The sequence below is a fragment of the Pseudorca crassidens genome, chromosome 1, assembly GCF_039906515.1.
Source record: "Pseudorca crassidens isolate mPseCra1 chromosome 1, mPseCra1.hap1, whole genome shotgun sequence".
NCBI lineage: Eukaryota > Metazoa > Chordata > Mammalia > Artiodactyla > Delphinidae > Pseudorca > Pseudorca crassidens.
In genome coordinates, this window is record NC_090296.1 from 16,021,856 (window position 1) to 16,038,718 (window position 16,863).

The 16,863-nt window shown below is 35.5% G+C and overlaps 1 protein-coding gene across 9 annotated transcripts in view; it reads right to left on the reverse strand.

Moving 5' to 3' along the window:
- Positions 1-490: 490 nt before the first annotated feature.
- Positions 491-16,863, reverse strand: part of SPATA7 (spermatogenesis associated 7) — a 35,945-nt gene continuing 19,572 nt past the window's right edge. For all 9 annotated transcript variants that reach the window (XM_067728529.1, XM_067728521.1, XM_067728587.1 and 6 more), the window contains 7 exons: positions 11,252-11,727; positions 10,047-10,113; positions 8,261-8,376; positions 6,679-6,732; positions 5,246-5,323; positions 1,476-1,533; positions 491-1,213 (listed from right to left, as the gene is read on the reverse strand). In XM_067728529.1, the coding sequence (XP_067584630.1) occupies positions 632-1,213; positions 1,476-1,533; positions 5,246-5,323; positions 6,679-6,732; positions 8,261-8,376; positions 10,047-10,113; positions 11,252-11,727 (1,431 nt within the window). In that variant the 3' untranslated portion in view covers positions 491-631. The remainder of the gene's footprint in view (positions 1,214-1,475; positions 1,534-5,245; positions 5,324-6,678; positions 6,733-8,260; positions 8,377-10,046; positions 10,114-11,251; positions 11,728-16,863) is intronic.

Sequence of the window (16,863 nt, forward strand, 5' to 3'; positions counted from 1 at the left end):
CTTGTATCCTACCTCTTAAGTGGGGGTAGGACCTGTGACTTGCTTTTAACCAAAAGAATATGGCAAAGGTGATAGAAATCATTCCTGTGATCATGTTATGATTACGTTTTATGAGACTCCATCTTGCTAGCAGTCTCTCTCTTTCTCCTATTAGCCTTAGAGAAGCAAGCAGCCAGGCTGTGAGCTGTCTATGGAGAGGGCCAAGTAACAGGGAATGGCAGGCAGCCTCTAGTCGCTGAGGGTGGCCAATGGCCGCAGCCGGCAAGAATCTAAAGCCCTCAAACCTAAAGTTACAAGGAAAGAAATTATGCCAACAACCTAAAAACAGTGTGGAAGCAGAATCTACCCCCAGTCCAGCCTCCAGATGAGACCACAGCCCAAGCCAACACCTGGATCATAGATTTGTGAGACCAAGGGCACAGGACCCATCTACGCTGTGCTCAGACTCTTGGTCCACAGAAACTGTGGGATAAATAATACATGTGTGCTGTTTCAAGCTGCTAAATGTACAGTAATTTATTATACAACATAGAAAACAAACAAATCTTAATATAAAATAGTAAAAAAAAAGTAAAAAAAAAGTGAAAGGAATGTTGAATTATTGGCCATTTGGGATATTTATTAATGAAGATCAAGCATCGAAAGATCGGTCCTCAATGCTCATTTCCATGATTTTAAGAGTTGGTCCTTCCATGTCCTGATTACCATCGTTGACACTGCATAACTGAACAGACGGGGAGAGTGCTGTGCTAAAACAACACAATTCATTTGAAGTCTCGACTTTTTCATTGTCTTTGTCTCCTTCAATGACATTCACAGAAGTTTCTTGGTCTAGTAAACTGTCTGACATACTTACATTTTTTTCATCCCAAACTGAAGTTCCAAGATTCGTTTCATCATTTACCTGTTGAATTATAACCCCTTCTGAATCCTGTGATTTATAGACAGGCAGGAAAAATTCATTTGGTGAAGAGACTATCTTGTTCTCATCCTTTGGAACAGACAATAACATAGTCAAAGCTTTTTGGTATTCTTGACGTTCCTGTTGAATGGCTAAATCTTGTTCATTTTTATATTCATTTTGTTCTGAATTCTCAGCCTTTTCAAAATCAAGTAAATGCAACATACCAACATCATCTAGCATTACTGAGTTTTCCTTGGAAATGCAGCCTAAGTCCACCTTTAGGATATGTAGCAGGTGGCGCATTTTTTCCTGGAGTTAAAAAAAAAATACAAGAATAATAATATTAATTAAGCTAGTCAAATTGAATTACTTTTGTCTGCAGTGCTGCTAACCTCAGCAGGATTCATACTTCTTCTTCCACATTCTGCCCGCACCCCTCACCCCCAGAGTACACATAAAAGCACAAGGGAAAAAAAGTGCTTGCTCTTAATGCATTGATTGAGAGTATGGTAAAACTTTAAAATTCTTTCTATATTAGAAATTTTCTAATGAAGTTCTAAAGACAACAAACCTCCTCCAAATGATGTTTATTTTGTTTTATATGTCTCTCAAACAGTCGTTCTAGAAACCTACAAATGATAAATAAAAATGTTAATGTCTCAAAATCAGAAAATCAACTAAATATAAAATAGCCATATAATAAACTACTAAAGGTTGGAAAATATGTTTTAGATTACCCTTTTTCTTTCCAGAGATAAACACTAATCCTTCCCTGTTCTGTCAAGTTCTCCAATTTGGAAGCTAGTAATGGCTTCCACTATGTTTTAGTTATGTAACAGATGCCAATGTTTCTTCTAAAAAGACTGCATGCTACTTACATTTCTGTTAATAAAATATCTTCAGTGACGTTCCACCCCCCCCACACAAAAAGTTCTTTATCTTTTTTCTCTCACACACATACACAAACATCAAAAGCCTTCCCCCCTCTTTCTCTTTCACATATACAACCCCCCAAAAGCAAACCCCTAAAGAAAATTCTTTACAAAGAATTTTGTAAAGAGTTACCTTACAATGCTTCCAAATTGTACTTGAAAAAAATTCCACTCATAGTAAATTCACATAAAAACCTAAAGTTATCACTTATTAAGCACCACTAAGTGTTAGACATTTGTGCTGGACAAATAATAATCATTATACGTCTCTGATCATGACCAATACTGGGAGACAAAGGTATTATAAAACCCATTTTAAAAGATGAGAAAACGACATAGTCTAAGATGATGGTTTACTCTCCCCTAAGGTCACAAGCAATTAAGAGAATGAAACCCAGATATGTCTGGCTCCAGACACATTCTTTCAACTACACCATGCTTGTCTAGCTATCACAGGAGTACATCAACTGGTTTCATTTTACCATTTGTTACTCTCAGTGAAGTTATAAGCCAATCTTAGATTTAGTTTTTCTGAATTATTTGAAATGTTTAAAAAGTCCAAGAAATCTGTATTCTGTATTTTAAAACTATCAATAATGTTTGGACCATTCACTTCTGGGCACTGTTCTATGCATATATATTTCTTTACCAAAATTGGGATTACACAATACATACTGTTTTGATATCTATATTGCTTTTCTAATCAACTATATATTTTGAACATCTTTATGCATCAATAAATTCACTTCTACAACATCATTTAAAATTTCTGAACAGAACTTACTATTATATTCTACAATTTATTCAGCTGAACCTTTACTATTCAACATGTAGGTTGATTACATTTTTTGGTGCTACTATAAAAATTGCCATAATAAACAGCCTTATAATCTAAAAGAAAAATGTGAGTTTTTTAAGCATAAATACACATTTTTCATGCCAACCATTTTTGTTTTGGCTTCTAACCTTTGCTTTATTGTTTTTATTTACAGTTGGTATCAATGTTTTTGCTGTGGTAGTGGTAAAAAGAACACATAAAATTTACCATCTTAACCAACTTTTTTTTTTTTTTGCGGTACGCGGGCCTACCACCGTTGTGGCCTCTCCCGTTGCGGAGCACAGGCTCCAGACGTGCAGGCTCAGCGGCCATGGCTCACGGGCCCAGCCGCTCCGCGGCATGTGGGATCTTCCCGGACAGGGGCACGAACCCATGTCCCCTGCATCGGCAGGTGGACTCTCAACCACTGCGCCACCAGGGAAGCCCCATCTTAACCAATTTTAAATCTACAGTTCAGTGGCATTACGTATATTCACACTGTTGTGAAACCGATCAATAGAACTTTTTCATCCTGCAAATCTAAAACTCTACACCCATTACGCAAACATTCCTTTTTAACATAAAGAGGTAAACAGAATTATTGTAAAAAAATTCAGGTCTTTTTGGTGTAGCTTTTTATACTAATAATGACAATGTTCACTTTAAGAAACTTCATATAGAAATAGAAATAACTCATTAAAAATGTCTGCACTTCACATATTATTATGACAGGGAAAGCATGTAGCATATACATAATGGGGTCCTATGATACATATCATAAAGTTTTATCTAAATGAATTTCAGCTAAATAAATGTATAAGCTGGCTCAGGACCACACAGTTTCCTTAAGATATACAATACTAATCTGGTTTTGCAAACTTCCCCTTTCACTCACAGTGTGCAAATGTAGCCTTTAATTTGTCCTCACGTTACTAGTAACAGTTGTAACAAAAAAAAAGCTTGCTTTTGATTCTCATGACAGTTTCAAATAGTAAAAAGAGATGATGGATCTTTGCAAAGAAACAGCAAAATTTAGTTTACTAGTCTATTATAAACTAACGGATATAACAGTATTTTTTTGGCTTGTTTCTTTGTAGACTATATGGGATTTTTACATGGGTGACAATGCCATCTGTGAATAAAGACAGTTTTATGGTTTTCTTTAAAATATGGATACCAGGGGCTTCCCTGGTGGCACAGTGGTTAAGAATCCTCCTGCCAATGCAGGAGGCTCGAACCCGTGTCCGAGAAGATCCCACATGCTGCAGAGCAACTAAGCCTATGTGCCACAACTACTGAGCCTGTGCTCTAGAGCCTGTGAGCCACAACTACTGAACCTGCATGCCACAACTACTGAGCTGTGCTCTAGCGTCCACAAACCACAACTACTGAGCCCACGTGCCACAACTACTGAAGCCCGTATGCCTAGAGCCCATGCTCTGCAATAAGAGAAGCCACCGCAATGAGAAGCCTGCACACCGCAACAAAGAGTAGCCCCCACCTGCTGCAACTAAAGAAAGCCTGCACGCAACGAAGACCCAACACAGCCAAAAATAAAAATAAATAAATTATTTAAAAAAAAGCATCTGCCTGCCAATGCAGGGGACGTGGGTTCGAGCCCCGGTCTGGGAGGATCCCACATGCCATGGAGCAACTAAGCCTGTGCGCCACAACTACTGAGCCTGCGCTCTAGAGCCCGTGAGCCACAACTACTGACCCCGCATGCCGCAACTATTGAAGCCCGAGAGCCACAACCACTGAGCCCGTGTGCTGCAACTATTGAAGCCCGCACACCTTGAGTCCGTGCTCCGCAACAAGAGAAGCCATGACAATGAGAAGCCTGTGCGCTGAAATGAAGAGTAGCTCCCGCTCGCCGCAACTAGAGAAAGCCCACGTGCAGCAATGAAGACCCAATGCAACCAAAAATAAATAAATTTATAACAAAAAATATGGATACCATTTCTTTTTCTTTGTGATAAATTTTTTTGAAATTGAGGTATAATTGCCATATTATTATATTAATTTAAGGTGTACAATGTAATGATTTGATATTTGTATATATTGTAAAATAATCACCACAATAAATCTAGTTAACATCTGTTAACATATGTAGTTACAGAAAATTTTTTTCTTGTAATGAGAACTTTTAAGATCTATTCTCCTGGTAACTTTCAAATATACAATATGATATTATTAACTACAGTCATGATGTTGTACATTATATCCCCATGACTTGTTTATTTTATAAATGGAAGTTTGTACCTTTGGACCCCCTTCAACCATTCTGCCCCTCCTGCCCCACCTCTGGCAATTTGTTCTCTGTATTAAAGATATGACAGTATTTAATGAACAAACTCTCTATTCTTTTCTCTACCTCCCCAAACTGTGAACTCGCCTTAGAGTATGAATTAAACATCCTTTATAATTTACTATCAATTATAAGAACAATTACAATTATAAGAACATGATCCCCTAAGAAAGCAATATCATTTTCATTTCCTAATATGTGGAAATAACTTTAAAAAATTAACACCAAATGAAGAGTATTTAATATATCATTCAACCACTATAATACAATTTAAAAAATCTAACCTGTTTGAAAATAAACCAAGTTTCAAAATTTCATCTGTTACATCTTCAATGAAACTCAGATACAACAGTTCTTCTTCACTGTGAAAGCAAAGTGATATACAGCATAAAAAATCACTGCTTATTTACTCTGAAAATGATAGGAAACATGAGTACCTAATTAGAAATATCTGTACTATTACAAATGTACTTCCATCTCACATTATTATGAGGAATATTATAAAATGAACATTACATCTACCTTCTCAAATTATGCAAGGATATATATTGATATTAAAGATGAGACAATATTCCCTAATAGAGTAAAACTTCATAGATGTCTGAAACATTCATCAGGAAGTAAAAAATAAGCAAGGATTAAACAAAACAAAAAACAGAACAGAAAGCAACCAGGGGCAGCGCCAAGAGGGCAACTAGGTGTGACCCACCGGGGGCCTGTGTTCTTGACAAGCATTTTAAATTTCCTCTGGCTCCTGACCAGGTCCAGCAGCAGAGGTGTGAGTCCCTCTGCATGGCAGAAGGGAAGGAAGAAAGTCATCCAGAGAAACAGGAACTTCAACGATGAAATCCTCTCCTGCTCCTAGGAGAGCATACTGTTTTAAGGTTGAGAAATTTACCGAGCAGAAAAAATTATTTTTTTTCCTCAAAAGGTTTGGAGATGAGGAAAAATATTCTAAAAGAAAAATCTGTGTATATACAGTAATAAATTTTAATTACTTGGACACATTTCTCTGTTATATTATCTTCTGAGTTAACTATATTTTACAAGTTATTACAAGAAAATTAGGGTACTATTATAGGTTTGATTTTAATTAGCTAAAAATCAGTGATGATAGAAAATGTAAATAGCAAGCAACTACTCAATTACTGAAAAAGTAAATACAAGGGAAAGAGTTAATTAGCAAATCAAATAGAAGATTAAAATACTGCATAAAAATTACACTTTCAAACCAATTCACAGGCAGCAAGTTTGAGAATAAATGAAAGTCTATAAAAGTAGATTGTTTTCCCTGAAAAAATACAGCTTAACTAAAACAACATTCAAACCCAGAAGTGGGTTTTTTATCTGCAAAAAACTGGTGAAGTAAGAAACCTCCAAGAATGGTATCCTGAGCTACCAAGCCTACATTTCTCTAAAACTCATCTTTATTATTTTTATTTATAAAAATAAAAATTATGGGTACTAATTATAAAAAAAATAGCAAGTATTATTAACGTAGGGACAAATTTCTACTGGACATAAAGATGAAGTGATTAATAATTATTTCAGAAAATTCTGGTCATTCTCTCAGATTTGGTGTGCATTATACGACTGAACCCCAAAGCTGGTTGTAAAGAAAGATTAGTGTTCAATCCTGACTAATTTAATAATAATTTGTGTGAGTCTTAATTCTTCATTTCCACTAAGCAGAATGAAGAAGTCAAAAATATCTTACTCAGAATAGATTTTTCTCCCTGAAGGAGGCTGCAGGGAACATTGACATACCGCCCTGGAAAGAGAAAATTAGAGTGTTTGAACAAAACAATGATTTGGCATACAGTAATATGGTAGTAATAATATGTTTCAGAATTTTAAAGCACTTTTCACATTCATTATCTAATCTAATCTTCAGAAAAACCCTGTCAGGTATATTAGGTAGGTGTTATTTTTTCCACTTCTTGAACAATTCACCTGGGGCAGAAAGGCTAAGTAACTTGCCAAGGTCATGTGCTAGTAAGTAGCAAAGAGAGATTTTTAAACTAGTCTTATAATTACAAATTCATGATCCTTTTAAAAATTGTACTATGAAACTTACCTTGTATAAACAATTAGTTTGACTAAGATTAAAGCATAAATGATGTTGGAAACATATCTCCCTATAGAAAAAAGTTTTAAGCTGTTAATTATGATAAATTTTGTCATTATTCAGTTATGTCATCATTAGTTAATTCCAAGCTTCCTATTCAGGTATATTCAATTATAATATTTTACTTTACTTCTTTTAGATAGAAGCTACTGGGAAAGATAACTATCCCTTTCTTTAGGTTATTCTTTATATTCACTGAAGACTGGCTCAACTGGCTCAAGAGAGTATCTTAAGTTATGAGTACTAAAGCATCATGAATTTCCAGACAGAGAAGTCAGCAATAAACCTCCTTGCCACTCCCTCCCCCCACAAAGCCTTTCCAGGTGAGATCTCCCTAAGGAAAGGCCTGAGGGAAGACCTGGGCCCTGAAGGGCTGTGTGTGCTTGCTTCCAGTCTGCTACAGGATGTCTCATTCTTGCTCTTTAGTCTTTTTTTCCTTCCACCTCCTTCATCTCATTATCCAAACTCTGACACTGGAAATGCACTTGACAGCTGAAGCTATCAAAGGCATTTTTTAGGTTCTGTACTACCTGCTAACCTATCATTTTTATTTAGGCGCAGTGTTCTGTAATTCCAAAACATGAGGAGTCATTTTAAAAAATAGTGCCTCCTCTACAAAGCACGGACAGATAAAGCACTAGCACATGAGGAATATTCAAAAGCACAAATGCTGAATCCTCAAATGGTAGGGTTCTTCAGTACTATCTGTGCCATGTAAACTGGTTAGCATCACTGCTGGAGGATCTGTCTTGGGGAAAATTCTTTCTCATAATGAAGAGGGATAGTAAATAATACAAGCCTGTGTCCCTTTTCCCTTTATTAATGAATTAGCAAAATGAATTCATTTACACTTTTAGTGACTACCTACTTCGTAATACTTCCTTAGTAAAACTAACAGGGCCACTGAATTGTGTAATACCAAAACAGATGGGACAGCATTCAGTTAAAACAGTACTCATGTTTCCAAGTCTGAAGTGTCTGTCCCCTGCCACCGCCCCGCTACAGCACGCGGCACGTGGGATCTTAGTTCCCCTGACCAGGGTCAAACCTTCGCCCCCTGGAGTGGAAGCACGAAGTCTTAACCACTGGACCGCCAGGGAAGTCCCCTCATGTTGCAAAGTCTGTACGTCTGTTACACAGGAAAGCAGTTAGATATAAACAGGTGAAATACCTTGATGAGGAGCACTGAAGAGCACTGTCTTTAACCTCATCCCATGGTAATTCATGTCCTTGTAAAGGTAAAGGGGTTATTTTTCCTTTGGTACCATACGACATACAGCTAGATGCCTGGGGATGCAATGAGAAGAATAAATCTTTATTTTGCTTCAAAAATACATTATGAAAGCAGAACTAAAGCAAAACAGGAAATTTCCAAAAATAGTTGATGAAAGAGCACAGAGATACCCAGTAGATAAATGTGACTGATATATTAGGACAAAGGATGTTTCAGAATTCACTTTTCATACAATCAAGACTTTTTTCTTAAATTTATTTAAAGGTCAAACAATTTCTTATATTTTAATGATGAATATTTTAAATGACATTAAAGAATACCACAAATAAACATATAAAGAGAAACCAAGCAAATAAGTAAACTTGAGAGAAAATAGCCAATTATTCAGAAACTCAAATAGCCCATCTGTTTCAAATGCCAACCTATCAAATATGTATTGTAGAAGCAGTGGTAGCTCCGGCAGCATGAACAACAATATAAAGAAAAAAACAAAAATAATGGCAGCCTACTTTTATAGAACGCTTATGAGGGGCCAGATACTGTGTCAAGCATTTACTTGCATTATCTGAGTTAATCTTTAGAATGCTAATTTATGTGTAGTGCTTTACCGTTTTAAAAGTGCTGTTAGGATGGTCTATCTACTGTAGCTAATACTCTTACTAGCTTCCTCAAGTTGATTATGGAGTAAGGGGACATGCCGTTTTCTTACAGGGTTATTAGATAAACATTCGGAGCACAATGTCATAAAAACGGACTTCTGCTTTAGTTTATTTAGTTATCTACGGAGCTAAAAACCCTCTTCCTAAATCTCAAGCTAGTCATAGCCATCATTTACTGAGCCCGGGTCAGACTAGGTACTTTACCTACAACATTTAATCCTTCCAATGATCCTGCACATTAAGTACAGTTTTTCTAGAAGTGGAAACTCAGCTCTCAGAGGAACTGATTTGTCCTTGGGCCTTAAATGGCAGAACCCTATGTCAAACAGCTATTAATGGCTGGGATGGAAAACTACGATCCGCTACCCATTTTCAGAAGGGAAGAGGGAAGCTGAGTATGCTTATATTATCCCTGAATCTGCTTGACATTTTAATAGACAAACCTTTTTCACAAACAATAAATTTAAATTAGTGTATGATTAATACCCCTAAAATAAAAATAATCAGTTTATATCTCAAAGTCAGACTTAAAGCTGTAATATTTTAAAATAAATGATTGCTAAACATTCAAAATACAAACACTAAAAAAGATCTTTACAGTCTAGAAAAAAGTAAAAGCAAGCACAGGAGAATGATATCCATCTGTTTTTATAAAATGTATTATTTCCAATAATATAATCAGTGGCAATTCTTTAAAAAAAATACAGGCATAGAAACTAAAATAACTTCTGTACAACTTTTCTGGCTCCTTTAGTGATCCAAGCCTGCAACTTTGAAAAGAACATATAAGGTATTTTACTCATCCATCCGTCTATCCAGCCAGCCAACCAACCACCTAGAAAAGTTGCCAACAAAAAATGACTTCCCGGATTGGGCAGGATCCACCTGGCCGCTCACAGAGACATATAACCATCTGTAAACAAGCAATACTTCTGTATACTGGTTGTATCACATGCAAGAAGTGTCATCAAGAGATTATTCTTCACAGTCCAAATAGCTACACATGTTCTGTTAAAGCAGCTATAATTCTAATGTAGGACACAAAGAAATCTCATTTTTATTACCTGCTTTATGTTCATTTCTGAATCTGTGAAGTTCTTAATCTCAACTGTCTCAAAATCAGATTGAAAGCTGTAATATTTTAAAAGAAATTATTGTTAAATCTTCAAAGTATAAACACTGTGGTAATAAGCTTTACTGGCTAGAAAAAAATAAACTTCAAACATGAGAGATAAAATGCATCTATTCTTGTAGAATGTGTAATTTCTAATTATATAATCGGGAAATAGATATGGTTTGGATTACATATGCCTCTTTCTCCTTTTTTTGAATAGCAGCTAGATTTCAGTTGGACAGAATGGGACTAGGGAAGAGGAAAGCATTATCTTCAAAAGCTGTCAAAAATATAATCAGAAAAGTATTCGTTGTATTTGCTTCCCTCATTTCTTCTTCACTTAAAAATTCTATCATTAGATTTAATTCCTTAATTCTTTAAATGTATACAGACTGATCTTACTATACCTCTTATCTTTACCCAGACAAAAGAATACTAATCATAAATTGTTTTTTACTTTTAAAAATAATTAAAACCTAGCACCAGATAAGTATTCATTTATATAACACTAGGAAAAACAATCACAAATCCGCTGACACTCAATACTTTACAAGATTTGTTTCTTTCTTCAACCATCTGGCAACCTTTAATGAATATTCATTATGTGCCAGGCACTACTGTATATGAAAATATTACTGAGGCAAATTATACTTAATTTCCAGAAATTATCCCAATTGCCTACATTATACCTGAGGAGCTGTTGCTGAGTATTTGCAGGGAGGGAAGCATAGGGGTAGTTAGACAAACAGTTGCTTTTTCTCCCCCAATATAGCCCATTGTTTTGCCATTTCTAACATAAATCAATAAACATATTTACACAAATGCTGTCTGATGACATATTTTACGGATTCTCTGAAAGTATATTTAAAAACATACAAAAGTTCTAGTACCATGTTTGAAACAATAAATTAAAATACGTAACATTCATGTTTATAAGGAGCTTGACAAGTTTAATAGCTATTTATTTTTTCAACAATTACTCTGATAGTTGTTCTAGTGATTCATGCAGAAGGAAAAGCCACATTAACCTCATTCTAATCAAAAGGGCACTACCAGACCTTAAGTGTGGCACATAGGGTACATGATATAAAGTAAGGAATATTATTTAATTTCTACCACATCTTGAAGGATCTACTATTGGCTGTTGTGCCATACCTGCTTAATTGAGTCTGAGTTTCAGCTTCTATCTGCTGATCTGTAAAATCCTTTTTTCTTTTGGCAGGTGTATAATATCGATACTGTGACAGGAAAGATTTTGCTTCTGTTTTTAAAGTGCGTGGGGTGAATGGCAAATGTCTGTTAGAAAAGAGTTCAGAATGTTTATCCAAAAGGTCCCCACTGGGTGCTTTTGAAATTACTAACTGAAACCGCTGGGAATTTAGGGATGTGCTCCGGGGCCTTCTGCTGTAGGAGGTTCCAGAGGATGATTTCCTGGGCCCAGAGGCAGCGTGATCCATGCTGGACAGGAAGGAACTGGAGTTCTTCTCAGTACCATTTGTGAGGACTTTATCGGATTTAGGTGGATTTAAGTGTAGTCGCTCTGAAGAAGTTACTGGTGACCTTTTAAAGGATGGAAATCTGTTCACTTCTTCGATTAACATAGCATCTTCATCTTGTGGTTCTCCTGGAGGCTAAGAACATTTGGTTTAACAGTGATCAGTTACATTTACAAATTCAGATAATTGGGGATCTCCAGATTACACATTAAAAAATGTAGAGCCTCAGGGCTCTACAAATATAGTGTGTATGTTCCTGAAAATTTGTATTTGAAGTTATATTCAAGTTTTTGAATTATTAATATATAAAAATGTAATTCTAAATATAAGCAATAGCAATCATTTTTCTTTCTGAAACTAAAAAAATGATTAATAACATATAACCATATTTGTGGTCTTGAACCTGTGTACTGAGGTAGATCTCAGTTTTGAGTTTCCAAACCAATCGTGAGTACTAATCCCCTTCTCAACCACTGCTGGTGGCAGCATCCACCCATTCCTGCCTTGTCATGACCACCTTCAGTGCCAGCAGTTCCTCTGTGACTTAAAGGCTTTGAAGGAATGAAAAGGAACTTCTCTTCACAATGTATAGATGTATGGAGCCCTGATTTAAGTAACTGATATTTTAAACATAATTAAGAAAGGTTGATGCCATAGGGAAGTTCATATGTTTCTTTCTCAACCTCTCATGAGTGGGGAAAGCTTTGAAAGGAAGGCATTTTGGCCTGCTCTATTTCTTTTTGGTTTAACCATTAAAAAAAAATTTTTTTTTAATTGAAGTATAGTTGATTTACAATGTTGTGTTAATTTCTGTTGTACAGCAAAGTGAGTCAGTTATACACATATATACATTCTTTTTAATATTCTTTTCCATTATGGTTTATCCCAGGATATTGAATATAGTTCCCTGTGCTATACAGTAGGACCTTTTTGTTTATCCATTCTATATGTAATAGTTTGCACCTACTAACCCCAAACTCCCAATCCATCCCTCCCCCACCTGCCCTCCCCCTTGGCAACCACAAGTCTGTTCTCTATGTCTGTGAGTCTGTTTCTGTTTCATAGATAGGTTCACTTGTGCCATATTTTAGGTTCCACACATAAGTGATATCATATGGTATCTGCCTTTCTCTTTCTGACTTACTTCACTTAGTATGATAATCTCTTGATGCATCCCTGTTGCTGCAAATGGCTTTATTTCATTCTTTTTTATGGCTGAGTGGTATTCCATTGTATATATGTTTGGTTTAACTTTGGAAGAACTATTTCTACAGGGTATTCATAAGGTTTAAGAGTATAGGTAATATTTTATTCTTTTACAGACTAGGTGCCCATAGACTAGATGCCTTGTCCATGATTCCAGACTTTAGGGACACCTGTGTATCCTTTACAGAACTTTGAGGCACTTTATTAAATGGCAGAGAAGAAGTTACATGGAAGTTAATCTGCAGTGAAAAAGGCTGGGATTTAGCCAGTTATATCTGTCCTACAAGCTCATGGGGAGGAAAACAAGAGGAAGATAAGCAAGCTGAATAAGAAAGGAGCTGAGTGCTTTCTGTGCACAAGGTACTGTTATTGCCTTTGAGTAGAAATAAAAGAGGAATAGTAAGAACTGTTACTATTACCACTGCTACTATTACATACGAAGTGCATACTATGTGCAAGGTACTGTTCTAATTAATTTACACGTACGACTCATTTAATCATCACATCAACTTCTGGGTGGTGGTACAATTAGTACCTCTACTATGCAGATGAAGAACCTGAGGGGCAGGGTCTCATAGATTTGAACCCAGGTGAACCTATGCTCTTCCCATTATATCACACTATCTATTTTACAGACTCATTTGAAATTTATACATTTTTAGATTTTTTTTACACCACCAGGAATCTTAAGCTGATTTTAACTCCTTTCATGGTAATGAACAAGTCAGCTAACTTACATATTGATTTACCTCAGCAAGGAAATTGCAGATAACTAGATATGGTGACTACAGCCTAAAATAGGTCAAGTCACCTATTTCCTTTCCAAGTGCTTTCCAACTTTATCCCAAATATAAAGCAGAATTACTCAAAGCAACTAAGTATTTTGGCATTAAACTGTGAGTTACTAGGGTAGTGTTTAGTTAAGGACTTTAACACGTTAGTTGTAAAAAGTGTTCCCAAACTAGGTTCACACTGCAGCTTATGTACCAGAGGAGTCTGGCTCTCCGGAAAGCAATTTCTAAGTATGATCTGAAAAATCTTTTAGGGCTATTAAATAATAATCACAGGAATTATTTACACTTGGGGAACAGAACAAATTGGGATCATAGCAGGCAGAAATGCATAAGGCATTAGATTGCCTGTGAGAAAATTCTTACCAGTAATGGTTATTTAATAAAATGAAATACCAAAGAAAGTCTTTAAAGGCAGGAATATACTCTCATCTGTCTGAAATGGGCTGGGAAAATTGCTCTTGAATCAATTGAAGGCATGAAACTTTTCTATATCTTTATATCTTATAATTCCTACCCTGTATCCTACTTCTTCTTTCCTGGGAAACCAGTAGAACACAGTGCAAAACCAACTGTACCTATCTGCTTTTTTGAGATTATATAATTTTTAACTACGAATATCAGAAAGCTTGGATATGATTTTCATAGAAAATGTGTAACACACTGGTAAATTCACCAACATTAAAGTAGCAGATCACTGTAAAGTTCTAAAATCAGAAAAGTGTTCATCAATTATTGTCAATGGAACAAAAATTCTGGTGGTAATCTGACCACTTTCACTTTAATGCAATTTGTTGTAAACTGTTTCTGTGATTTAAGAATTTATGTAAAGTGATAATCATTGACAGTTAACACATACATGTTTTTATGTCAAAAATACCTATCCAATTTTACAATCACAGAATAACTGAGTATTAAATCAATCTTTTTCAGGGATAATGTCAGAAGAAATGGTATACAAAGATTTTCCAATTGTCAGGTTTTAAAACAGTTGAGGAATCAATTCAAGTGCAGAACAGGATAGATACAATTTATTTAAAATTTTGATTAACACTTGTTTTGCAAAAAGCTTCAAATTGTATTTTACAAAAGAAACTGATAGCTTCTGATTTTCACTGTTTTATAGTGCTTTTAAAATAGATTTATTTAAGAACATGAATCACATTCATATATTCAATTAATCTTAATATCACAGGGTATGTGCTGTACCAGTGATGTGAGTGAGTGGTGAATAACTGTGTGTGAGGTATAAGGTGCAGACTTAAAAGTGTCTGAGGTGATAGCATGTAAGTCAAAATGTAAGAGAAAATAAGTAGCCCATATTACAGTGTGGGCAATTAAAGAAAAAGTTTTTGATTACATGGTCTCACGTATATAAACAGCTAATATGTCCAGAGGCCAAAGTTACCACTTTCTTTTGAATTGTAGCAAACTTTTCAGTAAATGCAGATTATAACTACAGGTAACTGTTAATCATAAACCCACCCAATTATCAAAATATTATGCCCCAAATAATAATTTTAATTTGAATGTATCTAAATATTTATCATCAAGTATTATAAAAAATGTAAGCAAATTGCAAATTACTATTAAGTCTAAATGGAGTAAAAAATATATAAAAGCATAAATGAACTATTTTTAGAAGCAAAAAGTTACAGGGTTACAGTGACTGAAGGAAAAAATCGTCCGTTTACAGACTTAATTATATATTTTGTTTTCAACAAATCCCATCCTTACCTCAAAATAGAATTATTTATATTCAAAATGCTAGATAATAGAAACATATTTAAAAAATATGTTTAAAAAGTACCATCACTGAAAATGAAAATACATACATGAGTCAAATACTGATGAACAGATTCCCAGATGGTACAGTGTATAGCAGGCTTATTCTAAAGGAAGCAGCTCTATTCCTAGTCCTTTTATCTATAAAACAGCCTTGGGGACTCTTAAACATATTTACAGCTTTCCTGATGACTCCCAAATCTATTTTCAGCCCAGACCTCTCTCCTGACACAGATACTTATATCCAGCTCTCTACTGAATATATTAGATGTTCCAAAGGCATCTCAAATTAAACAGGTCCGAACAAGTAAACTCGGGCAAGCCAGAAACCTGGAAACCTCCCAGTTGCCCAAGCCAGAAACCTGGAAACCTCTTTAATTCCTGCCTCTTGCTCTTCATATCATCTGATCAGTCACCAAGTCCTGGGGATTCTACTTTCTAAATGTCTCCTAAATATATATTCCTTATGCTCCTTCTGCTGTCTTATAGATCATATCTTAATCATTTCTTCCCTATACTGCAACTGTCACACAATTAGTCTGTCCTTCCCTGCTGCCAGTGTAGTCTTTGTAAAGTGTCAATATGATGACATAACTTCCCAACTAAAAACTGGTCTATGGCTCTGCCACACTTCTCAGAGAAAAAGGACCCAGGTTCACTCTTTTTTTTTTTTTTCCAGGTTCACTCTTAATTAACAAATGCCCTTAGTCTTTACCCCTGCCTACTGATATGTCACATCTTCATGTACAATAGAAAGAGCTGGAGTCAAAAATGAAACGGCTTTTACCAACAGGCAATAGTTTTTCCATATCACAGTTGCTAGGGGACAGAAAACAAAGCTCAGGGCCTAATCTAGACAGTCTAGGAGACCATGCTCATGAATCTGGGATTCTCTCAATGGCGACCCTCCAATTAGATGACTTACAAAGAAACTTGCCCATCTTGAACACTGGCACTGAGAGAACAGTGGCCTTTGAGAATGCGAAATCATATGCTGCTTCCACACAAGCTTGCAGCCTAAATTTGCATTACCCAGATGGTCCACAAAAACCTTAAGCCAAGACAAATGACTCAAGTTTTTTCCAACACATAAATTGTAGGGGGATAAAAAGGTGGGGGAAAGAGAAATTATTGATTAAAAGAAATGTATCAATTAGTTGAAATTATTTAGATTCCAATTCCAACAAACTTAAAAAAAAGAGAGAGAGATAATGGGGAAATGTGAACAGTGGATATTTGATGATATTAAGGAATTATTAATTTTTAAGGCATAATAATGGTATGGTGGTCTATCTTTTAGATATTTAGATATATACAGAAATATTTATAGATAAAATTATATATCTGGTATTTGCATCAAAATAATCTGGGATGCAGGTAGTGAGTGAGGATATACGTGAAATAAGTCTGGCCCTGAACTGATCATTGTTGCACTTAGGGGACAAGAACATGTGGGTTCATTATACCACTCTATTTTTAGAGATGCTAA